General features: G+C 49.0%; 1 protein-coding gene across 8 annotated transcripts in view; it reads right to left on the bottom strand.

The window, feature by feature from the left end:
* The window catches only part of BCORL1 (BCL6 corepressor like 1), a 59,389-nt gene that overhangs the window by 31,138 nt on the left and 12,987 nt on the right, over window positions 1–15,264 (bottom strand). For 6 of the 8 annotated variants that reach the window (XR_012127273.1, XM_037016931.2, XM_017664732.3 and 3 more), the window contains exons 2-4: window positions 9,877–10,006; window positions 5,328–5,418; window positions 1,739–5,035 (exon numbers count right to left, since the gene is read on the bottom strand). Coding sequence is in view for 7 of the 8 variants with exons in the window: in XM_037016931.2 (XP_036872826.2) it covers window positions 1,739–5,035; window positions 5,328–5,418; window positions 9,877–9,962 (3,474 nt within the window). In the remaining variant the exon portion in view is untranslated. Of the gene's footprint in view, window positions 1–1,738; window positions 5,036–5,327; window positions 5,419–7,271; window positions 7,341–9,876; window positions 10,007–15,264 lie in introns of those variants that run through there. The other 2 variants (XM_037016932.2, XM_017664736.3) reach the window with 2 other exon arrangements.

The raw sequence follows: 15,264 nt of genomic DNA on the forward strand, positions 1-15,264 counted from the left end.
TCACATCATAGTCTCATTTAATCCTTACACAGACCTATGAGTAGATTCTATTATTTCATTGTACAGATGAGAAAACTGAGGGTCAGAGAGATTCAGTAACTTGACTGGTAACACACAGCTGGGAAGACACAGGACCAAGATTCAAACTCGGGCACAATGCCTGGCTCCAGAGAGCACACTTCTCACCAAAATGCCATAGTGCCCTCCTAAAGATGTAGTCCCACTGCCTGGGAGCAACTGGCATTTAGTAGCCACTCAACAAACACCTGCTAACTGGTCAGTGAAAGAGCTATACAGGAGAGTGGATGATAGTGTGGCCTAGCTGGAAATGGGCATGAACTTTGCAGCTAACAAGACCAGAGTCTGAGTTCCAGCTCTGCCATTTAGTGGCTGTGTAGCTTTGGGTAACTTACCCCCTCAGTATGTTTCCTTCATTTTTTTATCTGTAAAGTGAGCACAGCAGTCACCTCTTAGAGTTATTGGTAAGTTATTGTAAGTTAGGTAAGGGTTGTAGGAAGCACTTGGTATGTAGTAGGAGTTCAACAGACAATAACACCTAAAATGACATCAACTTTTACCACCACCCAGGGCATATCACAGTTACCTAAGCAAACGCTATACATATGCTCTGCTATGTCATTGCCTGTGTTTCTACTTGGCAAATCTCTGCCATACAGGCGTGGTTGCGAGTTCATTGAGAAAAACTCACCCAAACTCTATCCCCAGGGTTCTTAATCTGGAGTCCATGGGTGGGCTTTGGGGAGGGGGTGGGTCCAAGAATCCCTTGACATTATTGGCAAAATTCTGAGGTTGTGTTTCTGGGGACATGGTCTCATCAGCTTCTCAAAGCACGCTGTGGTCCAAAAAAGACTAAGAACTTCTGCCACAAACAAATTCACAGCCCTCTGGCTAGAAATCTGTTCATGAGTGTTACGTCAACATCCAATCTGAAGGTTTGTTAACACAATTTCAAATTGTTCCCTATGTTCAATAAGTCCTATCCTCAACTGTTTCAAGAATCTCCTTGGATCACCAGTGTGGCCTCTGCATCCCCTCTGGAGGACTACTGGATTCAAGTTGACCCTCTTGGCCTGCATTTTTGCCTAACACCCTGCCATCATTCTTAGCCTATTAAGAACCCTGACCCAAATGCCCACCTGCCTCACACAGCAAATTCCCAATGGGCCGAAATCAGAAGCTGTCACTCCAAGCACCAAGAGGGTAGGGAACTGGTGGATGAGCCCAGAACTAATTGGTTCTGGCCCCACAAAACTCCAAGCAAATCCAGAGCAGGCTTCACCAGTGATACAGAGACCAAGCTTGTCAAAGGCCCCTTCTCTCCCTGGGCCCCAAGTTCTCAAGGCCAGCAGTCAGTTTCAGTGAAAGAAAAGGAAGGATGGTTATGCATGGAAGGGCCTGACATTAATTGATTTCTGTTGCCAATATCTTCTTCCACTTTCCATCCTCATCTGGGATAGTGACTTCCCTAGCCTCAGGGACCGAATCATTTCCCACAGCCTATTAAATACAAGCCAGCCCCTCCCCATGCTAAAATACCATATATAGATAATATGACTTAGAAAGGGGACAGCAGGTCATCACTCACTTTACAGGAGCCTTCCCATCAGTTCTGTTCACACAGCTACTCAAGAATACTGCCACAGGAGGTTGACATCTGTAGTACAAAAGCAGACCCCCAGTGTCTCTGCCCCACCTTCAACCTCAGCCCAGCACTCACCTTGGGTCCAGGGGAACTCTGGGTTATGACCTCAGCCTGTGGCTGCTGCTCCTCAACATCCTTCTCTTTGCCACACTTCATTTTCTTGGGGGTCAGAGATTCAGTCACCCCATCAGTCGCCACTGAGTCTGGCTGCCACTTGTTCTTGCAAGCAAAGCCACCTACGCTTTCCTGTTTCACTCGAGCCTGCTCGGCCTTACTACGAACTTCAGCTTGGCCCCGCTGGGCAGCAGCTGGGAGGCCATCGGCCCGGAAGCAGGTGGCTAAATTGAAGACCACATCACCACCCACCTTCTCCATGTTCACCCGCCCGAGGTCCACCTGGCTTCCAAGCTGTGAAAGCTCAGTGCTGGAGCCCCTCTTGCCGCTTGGGACCACATCCAAAGTAAGTTCCTTAGGGCGGCTGTCATGAGGTAGCGAAGGCAGCTCCGGCATGTTGTGCAGGTTCTGGGGGGTGTCCAAGTCCAGATCATGGGACATGTACGTGGCCAGCACTTGGTTCTTAGGCTTTGTGTCTCCTGCCAAATTCAGGCCACAAGCCCCCTGGGGGCCTTCCACCTCAGGAGTGCCATCAGGGCAGAGGTGGCTCTCTGATTCCTCAGGCTCCTGATTTACTCTTACGTCCCCACTACTGGGCTGAACAGACAGTGCCAGGGTCCCTGTCTGTGGGCTGAGAGTTGGGAGGACAGGGTTGACTTGTTCTTCATAAGGCTTGGCAGCAATCCGGCAAGTTTTGTTCTTTGTGCCAGTGTCCTGCTCTGGAGCAAAGGGGCCACCAGGCTGTGACTGCCCCTCAGGAAGTCCATGTACAGCTTCACTGGGGCCAAGAGTTGGCACACCAGAAAACTCAGAAACAACGTTGGTAGGTCTGATGGGCACCCCCTGACTGGGGGTGAGCTGCCCAGCACTGGAAATGCCAATGGAAAGCAGAGACGCCTGCTGGTAAGGTGACCAGCCAACAGGCAGGACCTGGGTGCTGGTGGGTTTCCCATTGACTGAACACCGTGGGTAAATATTTGCTAGCCCTGTGGGCTTCCAGAGAGACAGCTCCTTGGTTTGGCACCCTGGCAACCCAGGGGCAATGCGGGCTGGGGTGTAACGTTTGACTGTGCTTGGTTGTCCCTCAGTCCCAGCCTGGTTGCCCTTTTTGCCACACAGGGTACTAGTGCTCTTAGGCTCCCCTTGATCGATGATGGAGATGGGCTCTTGCTTGGGCAGATGGCGGGGATCTCGGTTGAGGCCCAGGTTGGGGTCCTTGTTCAGCAGCAGGGATGCAGGCACTGGGTTGGCCACCCCCACGTAGGTGCCAGGAATGGTGCTGATCAGTGCAGTTGAGTTCTTTACCCAGGTGCTTGGGTCCCCATTCCTCACAATCTCAGGAAAGATGACGAAGGGTGAGGAATTGGGGCCCAGGCATGAGGTGACATTGCTGCCAGCAGCCTGGGTTGTGCGCTGAGACCTAGACAGGACTGTGGAGAGGAGGGCCTTGCTGCTGGTGTGCACAGGGGTCAACACAGGCATGGGGGGTGTTTTGCGCTGGTTCGGCAATGGAAGTTTCTGGCGGTTGGACTTGGAGGAGAGGTCAAGTGGCATCTCACTGCACTCAGGTGGAGAGGCCATCTCTCGCTCCAGCTGTGGAGGTGACTTGAGGGGAGAGAAGGTGACAGAAGTCCCTTCTGTTTGCTGCTCGCCACCACCTGGCATCTTGGTGGGGTGCGGTAGAGCTGAGCTCCCGCTGGGGGTTGACAGCAAAGGCTGTGGAGTTGGAAGCACCTTAGCAGAAGCAGAGGAGAGGGAAGTGTCTGCCAAAGGTCCAGAGACCCTATCGGGTGCAGGCTGGGTGCTGGTGCTGCCTGACGGGGAGGCACAGGGGAGCTTGTTCACCTCGAGAGAGACCAGCTTGGAATCTGAAGTCAGAGGCCGGGCCACTGAAAATGCATATGGGTAAGACCGTAGCTCTGGGGAGGCCAACATGCTAGGGAGACACCTGTCCTGCAGGTAGGATGGCAGGACAGGGAGTGTAATAGTGGAGGAGACCCCCAGGGTGGTTGGCAGTGTGGCCACACTGAGTGCCTGCCCACAGCTTGGAGGTGGGATATAAACCAGCGGCTGGCTTGGGGTCAGTACTGTCCCTGGCTGAAAGGACAGAGGGACTTTTTGCATAGCTGGTGTCTGAGCTGCAGGAAAACACACTCGACTCAAACTAAAGGAGGCTGGGATGGGTGCAGAGGTGGGAATGGCAGTTGGCGTGGCAGCTGGCATGGGTGTGGGGGCTGGAGTGAAGATTGGGGCTGGGGTGGGTGCAGGCACTGGTGTAGGAGCAAAAGCAGGGATGAGGGTCGGGGTAGAAGGTGGGCCAGAAGATAGGGTTGGGGTGGGCATCGGTACTGATAGAGGAGCAGGAGCTGCTGGAGACGTAGACGTTGGCATGGTAGCCAGAACTGGAGTGGGGACAGGTGTGAGGACTAGGGTTGGAGCTGAAGGGGGCACAGGAGCCTGGATCAGAGCCAAGGGAGGAGCTGAAACTGGGACTGAGAGTGTGGCTGGGGCCGGAGCCGACAAGGGAACAGGGCCTGAAGGGGGAGCAGAAGCTGGCACGGGCACCAAGACGGAGGCTGAAACCGAGAGGGGTTTCGAATCAGAGATGAGTGTGGGCAGAGATGGAGGGGCCGGAGCTGGAGCCAGAGCCGGAGCTGGAGCCAGAGCCGGGACTGGAGCTAAGGAAGAGGAAGGAGCTGGCACCGAAGTGGCAACTTGGACAGGTACCAGCCCAGAATGGGGCACCGGGGCAGGGATGGAGAGGGGAAGCTTGAATGGATCTGGAACAGACCGGGGAACAGATGCTGAACTGGGAGCAGGGGGGCAGATGGGGGCTGGCATCGGACTGAAGTTAGTGGTGACCAGTGGCAGGGTTCCCTCCACAGGTACTCCAGTTCCCAGAGTTGCCAAAATGAAAGTATTCTTCTCCGCAACACCGTGCCGAGAGTCCAAAGCCTTTACACCGGCTGGTGAGCAGTCAACCTGTTTGCTCATTTGGGTGCCAAGGGGAGTCCAGGAGCAGTCAGTCCTGCTGTTGCTGGCCTCGGCGTTGTCAGGAGGGGGAAGCTTGAGCCCGTCTCGTGGGCTACTCAGTGGCACCAAGAGGCCCTCAGCCTCAGCTGCATTCCCAGCATAGTCCATTTTCGGCTGGGGGTTGTCAGGCTTATCTTCTGACTTGTGCCTAAGTTTTTCTGTTGTATTGCCATCTGGGTCTGCCCCCGGGGCATTGCTGCCACTTCCAACCGCTGTGAGCTCCACCTGCAACGACAGAGTAGTGTGCCCGTCTTAGCTGGCTCTCTGCAGACAGTGCAAGTGTCCCAAGGCCCAGGAAAAGCAGCTGCTGGTCCTCTGCAACTCGACCAACTGGGTCTTGGCAGAAGCAAAGAGCAGCTGACCAATTTCTGTCTCACATACAGCAACTCCTGGGAAATACCCTAATCCTTTCTGTCCCCTCCTGTCCCCCTTTTTGGGTTGGCAGGCTGGGCACGTTGCCTGGGCTGTTCAGCCCCACCCTTTGGTGGGCGACATGTGGCTCCACATGGCCCCTTACCTTGGAAAAACTGCTGCTGACACAAAACTCCTGAGATCTAAAGTGCTGGCAGTCACCTGTCGTGGACTCCTCATCAGAAAGAGGTGCTCTTCTAGCATGGGAGACACAACCAGAGAAGGGACATGAGGTCTAGTCTTTGGGCCATCACCATCTTCCCCCAAAATGCCCCCTGCCTGCCTGGGTTCCCATAAAACCTTCCTAACTTCCCTTGATGGCTTTGGGAAAATCATAAGGAACTGGGGGTGTCCAGGTAACAAACCAGAGCCTCTACGCCGAGCTTTGCACGTTCCTGCAAAGGAACCCAATCTGACTAGACTCCCCTCTTTGGGCCATATTATATATCCTGCCTCCTGGGGCTCTCACCAGAAGTGTGGAGGATACCCGAGTCCCTCTGCCTTGTCCCTGAAGCTGACCTGTCAAAGTGACTGTCTAGGGGGTACTGGGTATTGCCAATAGGGGAGAGGAGAATCACAGATGATCTCAAAAGGCATGTCAATCACTTTTTTCTTAAGTGCAATCTTATTTTAGGCCTATGAGGGAAGCTGGCTGCAGGTATCATAAGGGTAATCCTTTGCTAAAACAAATAACCAACTCCATTGTTTCATGCTATAAATTTGAATCATCCCCTGTTCACCCGATGGGCCTGCCTAAAGCAGATACACGTTTATCAGTGCATGTAATGATGCTGACTCAAGACCACCAGGTCACTGGGTGCTGAGGGGCATTTCAAGGGCAAGACTTCTTTCCCTCCAGGGTATCCCTTCCCCTATTCTAGAGTACCACTGAGCTCCAGTCAGTGCCCTCCCTCTTACCTTTCTATCTTTGCCTGTGTCCTATCCCCTGCTAGTTCCCTACTGTACCCTTGGCCTCGCAGCACGATCACATTCTCTCCCATCCCAAAGAGAGGCCTTCAAGGCCACGGGCTCCAAATTCAAGCTCGTATATCACAGAGGAAAGGGTTCAAGGTCAGAGAGCTAGGTGCCAAAGAGGGAAACTAAACTGTACCCCAACCTGCTCAAAAAGTCTTCTCCAAACTTCAGATAAGAATTTTAGAAAGTGGTACATCCTGACCAAAGAAAAAGGTCAGACTAGGAGGGTGAAATTGAAGAAAGGACAAACACCACTGGAAGTATGATATTTTGAGCACAGAGAGAATGTACTACTATCTGCGTAGGGAAGACACCAGTGGGGCAGGAGCCCTGGTGTGACAGGCCAAGTGGGAGCTTTGGGCCTCTGGGGAGGTACTGCCTGGGGGTTCATCCCCCTTCTTCAGAGCCTTGCCCTGAGCTCTGCAACTGGCCTCACTAGCCACCCTAGCCAAAGGGCAGACAGAGTGCCCACAGCCACCCCCACAAGACCAGAGAGGGCCCTGTTAGCCGCCCACCCCTCACTGGACCAGGGCACTGCTGATGCACTCCAAGACTGTACTTATGGTAGGAGAAGCAGAAAAGGCAAAAGGGATCATCAAGGGCCTCTCTCCATATTTTCAGGGCTCTCAAAGGAGCTAACCGTGGTCAGGGGAGGCTTGTTCCCTTTAAAAGGCAGGTAGGCTGGCAGAAGTGGAAGGGTTCACTGCTGGCTGTGACTGTTGGTGACAAACAGAAATGATCATATGGGCAGGCAAAGGTAGAGATGTAGTTGAGGTCTTGAGGAAGGGAAGGAGGTGGGGGACCTGAGGGAAAGGGAAGACATAATTGGACATCAACTCCTGGGAGATCAGAGAAGCAAGACCTATACCCGGCCTTGGGCTGGGAGAAGTGAGTTCCAACTAGACTGGCCAGCAATGGTTTTGGGGAGAGGATGGTTGCAAGGGGCCAACCCCACAGGAGGGACCACAGAAGGAAGATGCTATTTATTTACATTCTTTCCCCTCCTGACAATACATAGGAGGACCAACTGCATACTTAACCCCCCTTGCTGGGCTCCCACCCTGCATAAAAGTACCTTGAAAGCAGAAACCCTGCCCTCGAAGGCAGCTACCGGAGAACAGCAGAGACAGCCAGCCCAGGGACTCTGGAAGTAGCAGCGGGATGGTCAGTGCTGGCCAGTCCGGCCACACCCACGCCTGCCTGAGTGCCAGCCCCTGAGGCTCTGGGAAAATGTCATGCAGCCATGTTTCAAATCCTCTGAGGACAGGGGTGTGCAAAGCTAAGCAAACGTTAAATTACTCCATTGAGAGAAGAGCCTGGGACAGGAATAGCTTGCAGGGGAGGGGTGCATGGGAAGAAGTGGGTCAACAAGGCAAGGTTAGAAGGGTACGGGTGGCAGACAGTCGGGACTGAAAATCAAACCCTGGGCTGTTTTGCTTAAAGCGTTGTTGAACGTAAAGCAGAAATGGCCACAACCTTTCATGGCTGTTTTCCTAATTATTAAGGGTTAGCACCACTATCAACCTGGCCCTTTTTCAGTTCCCACTGGGCCCTGACTACATGGCACACATCAGACTCTCCCTGCCTGAGTCCCAACATGCCCCAAGGCTGTATTCTTCCCAGCACACTGTGTGGGATATACTAGCCCTCACTCTAACTCCACCTATCCTTCAAGCCCTGGCTCCAACATCACTGCTTCTGGGAAGCCTTCCCTTATTCCCCCAGGAAGTTTGTCATTCTTGCTTCTGGACCCCTACAGGACCTGCCCATGCCACTCTACAGCACTCACCACTGACGTCCTATGACCTATTGGTTTGCTCTCATTGGGTTAACAAATGTTTGTTGAATGAAGGAACAAGGGAGTGCAAGAAAGGAAGCAAGTGAGCAAGAAAACAGATTTTGCTGGAGGTTTGTCTAGAGACAGCCACCTGGGGCCAGCAGAAAGCCCCTATCCCTGTTCCTGTGGTCGTCAGCTACATCTAGTGAACATAAGTATAACATAAGAGTTAACCTCCAGATTCAGCTTTCTACCCAGAATTTCTAGGTTCTACAAGTTGTGAATGACTGAGGATGATGACTTTTAAATAAGGTGAGATCACATTTTGGAAATCAGCTGTAGCATGGCCTAGACTGTAGCAAGAAGGTGACAATAAAGGGTAGATGAGATCAGAAGTGACAATGCTTAAAAGGTCATCTTAACCACTAGGTACATTTGGTAATTTAACATCCCAAGAAAAGTCCATAAAGAGGGAAAAATCAGGTTTCAGGCCCTTCCTGCAGTGAACCAAGGGAACCTGTCCACTGATTTTTTTGAAGGCTCTAGTCCAGACTTCTGCATCAAAGTCTCAACTAGTTAAAACTAGCTGCCAATGAATATTTGCACAAATCAATACCACCACCCTGCCATCCCTAGATCATCTCTTAGTATTTATCTAAGGACACACATCATATGCAAAGGAAAATACCTTTCTTATGCAGATCTGAGAAGAATTTTGTCTTATTTTCCTTTGTCTTGATTTTTCTATTCTAAAATTAAATTCCTTTTTAGTCCATCTCTAACCTGTTCCTCAGCATACAGAACATTAAACTACCAGACACTAATGGTTTTTAAAAAATGAGGTCTGTTCTCCTAACCTGAGCCTCAAACAAGTACATACTTCCCCAGTTAAGAACAGAAGAAGGAAGTAAATACACACAAAAATGTCTGTGCCTTCACCCTTCAAAATGACCAGTGCTCCCCCATATGCACAATCACCCATGCACACACTTCTAAGCCTTATCCAGGGAGATGCCAGATCTTGAATCCCAGGAGAAGTCATATTGTTCCATGTTCTATGTGACTGATCTGATATATTTGGATTTAAAAAGTCAATGGATAGAAACAACAGCTAAACACCATCAAACATGGGGGAGCCATGCCCTCTCTAAAAATGGGAAAGGCATTGCAACCATCATACACTGCTCTTTGGCCAAGAGTCATGAAAGTCAAGTAAAAAATTTGAAGGCCATTTCGAGTCCATATGTGATAGACTTTTGAGCACTTTAATTGGGGGTTTAGGGTAGGATGGGGGTGGGCAGGATCAGGAAATGGCCTCACATGGTCTACCAAATATTTTGGTGAACAAGACAATTGAAAACACACACAGTTCAGGCAAGATCACCGACTATCAATTTCATATGAAAACTACATTAAGCAGTTTGATCTTCCTTTGATACTTAAGGATCTCACAGCAAATTGTCATTAGCCTCATGAGGCAAGAAAGCACTCATCACCAGAATACCCACTAACATTTCCCAGTGTATGACTGAATGATAAAACCTCCTTGCTTCTAGGCTTAGATCAAAGGCCAAAAATATCTTACATATATCCTTGATCACCAAACACGGATGCAGCAAATAAAAATTGCAATCGCCTGAGCTTCCCCTTACTCCACAATCTGAAGGTTCTAATGAGTGGACAACTACCAGCTGGCAAAAGGCCATGTGTTGGCCTCCTCACCTTCTGAACAGGGACAGCATGGCACTGTTGGTACCTGGCCACTCACACATTGCAGGAAAATTAGAAACAAACAACAGCTTCCTCCCCAGGACTCCTCCCCAGGCCCTAGTGTGGCTACACTTCTGGTGCTTAGATACCACACACTAGAAACTGGCAACAGTCAACTTCCCAGCCTCCTCACCTCTCCTCGTTGATGCCACACATGCGAATCCGGTCAGAACTGGTCCAGTTGTGCACGCCGCTGTAAAGCGGTGCTGTAGAGATCATGACAGCCACTCACCACCAGATAAGACGTGTTGTGGCCACTCCCTCTGGGGAAAAAGAACTTCAAAAAATCAAAACCCATAACAGGGACAGCTGCTTTAACTCCCTTTAACAAGAAAACATTTAAATGAAGGTAATTACAGCACCAAAATGTTAAAGCAATCTCTCTCACAAGCCAGACTGCTATGGAGAATAAAGGTCCAAATGGGAACAAGAGGACACCAGCTTTCCAGGAATCCATAGGTTTCTGGATGGAGACAAGGATGCTGTTAATCACCTAGAGTGATCTTTAAATTATCTTAAAGACAGATATGCTTCAGTGTTCGAGGAAATTCAACCTATTTCAGACAAACGAAATGACAGTGTATTTTTCTATGCACAGCCTAACCAACTACAATTTGAGGGTTGTTCCTATATATGAACAGTGTGTTGAAAGACTACTGGGATCTTTTCCCCATCAATTTTCTAATTCCTGGGCACTGAAATACTTGAGTGATGTACCAATTTAAGTTCTCCAGAGGAAGCACATGCTTTCTTCATTAACCCTTCAAAAAAACTCTATTCTGATTTGAAGTTGGGAGTTACATAGATATAATGCAGATATCTAACTCAGTTTAAAGTTCCCTCCAAATAAGATGCAATATTCCTTGTACTGTGACCACAAATGAGCAAACAAAAAACAATGTTTCATCAAGAACTACAGATTTCTGTACTTGTCCCTTCCTATCAACCTCTCATCCCTATGACCTACCATCCCATTCACCCAGCCAGTGTCTAGCTCTCACTCTTGGACAACCACTGCACAGCCAATTCACTTTCCAGAGAAAATGAGGTATCAAGAAAAAGAGGTTTATTCAATGAGATTGTCTTGAGACCCTTAAACTCTTGAGGTAACTTACTAGCTAAAAGCCTTATTCATCAAAGCTCAACTGAATAGAACCCTACAGTGATCAGAATTTTATGCTGTTCACCACTTCCCAAAGAAGTCACAGTAAAAGATAGTCACATCAGTGATTTATTTCATTTATCCTTTACACAGTTTCAGAAATTGTTCATATTCAACACAATATCACTCATACAATATTTATTGCACTCCTACTATCACCAGCACTGTCCTAGGTACTGGGGAGCTAACAATTAACAAAAAAGACCAAAACTTCCTGCCTTCATGGAGCTTATATTCTAGTGGAAAGAGATGGACAATAAATACGTTAAGTGATTCTATGTTCTAGTGGGTTAGAAAGTGGTATAAGAGGCTAAGTAAGAGGCATGGCAATGGCAGCAAAGAATGGGCTACAACTTCAAAGTGGGTGATCAGGGTAGGCGTTTGCTGAGGAGACGTTTAAACATCCTGAAGAAGCAAAGGGGTGAGCTAGGTGGGTACATAGAGCACAGAAGAGCATCCCAGGCAAAGGGAACAACAGATGCAAAAGTCCTAAGGCAGGAGGCTGTCTGCTAAGATCATGGAAGAGCCAGAAGGCCAGTGAGGGAGGAGCAGCGAGGTGAGCTAGAGCAGAGCCACGTCCCTCCCTCTCTCCTTCATCCTCACCCTGCTCCCTATCTCTGCAGTATAAAATACTGTTGCCCTCACCCCTTTTTTTCCTATTTGCCCCTTTCCTGGCTTTCCTGACCCAATGCCTGCTGACTTCTCTAAGACCCTTCTCTCCCACCATCTGCCCTGAAACTGGGGCCTCATCTCCCCACCTCTACTACCCTCCCCCATTGCTTCCCCTTTCCTCCCTCTTTCTCTTTCTACTCCCATGCATCTCTGCTTTCCCTTCCCCTCCCCATCAGTCTCTCTCCCATCTTCTCTATCGCTCCTGCTCACCTCCCTCTTCCCACTGTCACTCTCTCAGCTGTCTCTCCCCCATTGCCCACTTCTCCCCTTCCTCTCTCCTGCCTCTGAGCACAGTATCTCTCCTCTAACATTCTCCCCTCTCCCACCTCTTGCTGACCCTTCCCCCCCTTGATCTTCCATCCTCATTTCCCCTCAGACTTCACTCTCTCCTCTCTCTCCCCCTCCTTCCCTCTCTCCCTTCCCCTCCCCTCTACTCTTAGTCCTCCTGCTTCAGCCTTCAGTCTCCCTCTCTGGCTTCCTGTCTTCCCTGTGTCTCTTCTGTGCTCCTCCTCGGTCTCTGTCTCTCCAGCTTAGCCTGGCCCTGGCTGTCCGCCCCCCCACTCCACCCCTGTCCCTCTGTGTGTGTATCTGTCAGCCCTGCTTTTCCTTCTCTCTCGGCTCAGGAGCACCCACACTCTCAGCTCACCCCTCTGTGCACTGATGATTCCCAAATCTTTATCTCTAGCCCTGACCTCTCTCCTTATACCCAGACCAGAATGTCTAGGTGCCAGCAACTTGCTGTTAATTGGATGTCCACCGAGCCACTCAGACTCAATGTGTCTCAAACTGAACTCATTATCCATTCCCATAAACCTGCTCCCCACCCCCTACGCCCAGCATGTTTCCTATCTTAGTTAATAGCACCACTGTCCCCTAGGCTGCAAATTTCAGCCATGTCAACTCAACTCCTTCTCTCCCCCACCACCCAAATCCAATCAGGAGTCAAACCTTAATAATGCCATCTCCATGTCCTTCTATCCCTCTCACCACTGCCCTGATGCAGGCCCTCATCCCCTTTCACCCAGAATATTACAATAGTCTCTTAACTTGTCTCTCTGCCTTCAATCTCTTGGTTCTACAATCAATTCACCTTCTAAAACACCAGTTCAATCATGCCATCCCCTCCCTCCTCAAAAACTTTCAATTGCTCTGTCTTGAGAACCAGCTCCCATTTCTTAGCACAGCATTCAGGGCCCTCTGTGACCTGACTTCACACCTCCTTTCCAGTCTCTTCTTTGGTGACATCCTATTTCCCTGCCACACTTGCCATCCCAGGTCCTGACACTTCCCTGAACAGACCCTCCAGTTTCAGGACATGGCTGTTTCCTCACCCTGAAATAGCCTCTCCTGGGTCCCCTCCTTCTCTCTGTTACCCCTCAAAACCTAGTTTCAATGTCATCCTGTTATCCCCCCAGCCCCAGCCCCAAGTCAGCTACCTTCTCCCTCTCTGGTTCTCTTCCAACATTTCATTCCTACACAGCACTGATTCTTATTCTCTTCTGCAGTGTGGTTAGTTGGAGGTGTGGCATGTCTGTCTCCCCCATCAGACAATCAGCTACTTAAAGTAAAAAATACCATCTTTTCTGTCTCTGGTTCCTCTGCAGTGTCTTAACATACAGTAAGTACTCAGTAAATGCGTGTGCTATGGAACTGAATCCTGAATGAGAATGGAGGTGATGGCCCTGAGAAATTCCAAGAAGCAAAATCAACCCAAAAAGAAGTGTCCACCATGATTACTTACTACAGCAAAGAAATGTTGTACTTCAACAGAAACACTATGCATTGTCTGTAGCACACCATTCCCCTGATTCTAGCCCAGTTCATTGTCTTTGAGCTATTTTGCACCTCTGTAAATTGCAGGTAAGTGATGGATATGCAAACATGCAAACGCTGTTCTGTCCCATAGAGTTGGGATTGACTTGCCTCCCCACTGTGGAAAAACCAGTTTTGCCTCCATTTGCAATTCAATTCCTTTACTCCATATAAATTTGTGCTTTTGGACTTCTTTGAACTGGCTATAACATCTGTCTGGTTGCTTCGTTGATTAATGAGTAAAATAAAATCTCCTAACACGTGTTCATTTTATATCTGTACAAGACTCACGATTTTACCTTTCTCTGAAAATTACCTTTAACATTTCCTAAGACAGTTGTGTAGGTTAGCATATGACCTCAGAAAGATTTCAACAAGGAGTAAGACAAGTGGATTGACTGTCTGCTTCACATCAGTTCACCAGGATCCCATTCCCTGAACATCCTGGTTAATCAAGTTTTGACTGTTTCTTAGACTATCTTGGAAAATCCCAGTTTAAGAAACAGCTCAGCCTGTTGGCTGATGCACGGGGTGCTTTTTTCATCTTTTCTCTCTATGAAGCATTAGAAGACTCAGGCAATGGAAGGAGCCATTCTTGCCATAAGATGAATTTTAACATGAAGTACGAGTTTTAGTGGCTACCTGAATATTTGCAGGCAGCAGACAGAACTCAGTCGCCACGGCTTTTTCACTCTTTGGTTTATTTTTGTTCTGATTAGAGGGGGTAATAGTTTGTAAGGCCTGGGACAGAAATCAGAGGGGGAAATCCTGGCATTTGCAAACAGAACATATAAAATATTGTCACCTACATAAAGGAGTTTTTACACCCTCTAAAACCCTAAAATAACAACAAGCAAAAAACAAAATAATTACTATACAATACACATTTTATGAGTACCTAGAGGCACCCTCATTTTCACAAGATCCTGAAGATGGAGCATCTACTTAAATCTTGGCCTCCCACTCCTCTGTTATGATTTTGTCAGAGCAGTACCCCTTCCCATGGGAAGCCCACCACAGCTAATTAACAGAAGGGGTAGAAAGCACAGGCAGCTAAGTGGTCTGCACAAGAAGGAAAGATTGTCCTCCTGAGCCAGAGAGTAAACAAAGGGAACTGCTAGGGAGGTACTAATGGTGTCAATGCCCACACAGGACAGGAGAACTCAAGATCACCAACATACACCAATGTTCCCCAGCCAGAATCACTGAGGAGCTTGGTCAAAATACAGATCCATAGGTCCCAGCCCCAGTGAATCTGATCCAGTAGGCCTATGGGTTTGTTTTGTTATTACGGCCAATCAAATCAGTACCCATTCAACTGCACACTACTTCTCAGGAGAGGTGAGCAAAACGGAGAACCTTACAGACCTGCTGCATTTGTAGGTCCCGCCGGTGCCCACACTTGTGAACTGTCTGCTTTCACTTGCAGCACCACACTCATGTGTGGTGTGAGTTCTCAGTCCCTCTCTCTCTCTCTGATGGGAACCATCACATCAAAGGCAAAAGGCAAAGTTCCTGAAAGGAACTTGGAAGAAACCTGGTAATCCCAAGTGACCCAGGAAGCATAGGCACAAGGATATGAAATACCTCAAAGGATTTTCCCAGATGTCACAACCATGTAATTGTTAAGAAATGAACAGCTGCATGGCCCTGGAATTCAACACTGGGTCACTGCCTGGAAGGCAGTGGGGCCACTGTGAGCTATGCCCACTTTAGGGGGGAAAACTCAAAAGACACATCCAACTCATGATAAGAACAAAGGAGAGCACGTGTTACAACAACCCCAAGTGACAAGTATGGCTGAACAAATAAATAAACAAAACTTTTTGATTTACGAAGCCCATGTACACCCAAGCAGAAGGACTGACCAAGATC

The sequence above is a fragment of the Manis javanica genome, chromosome X (genome assembly GCF_040802235.1).
Source record: "Manis javanica isolate MJ-LG chromosome X, MJ_LKY, whole genome shotgun sequence".
NCBI classification, from domain to species: domain Eukaryota; kingdom Metazoa; phylum Chordata; class Mammalia; order Pholidota; family Manidae; genus Manis; species Manis javanica.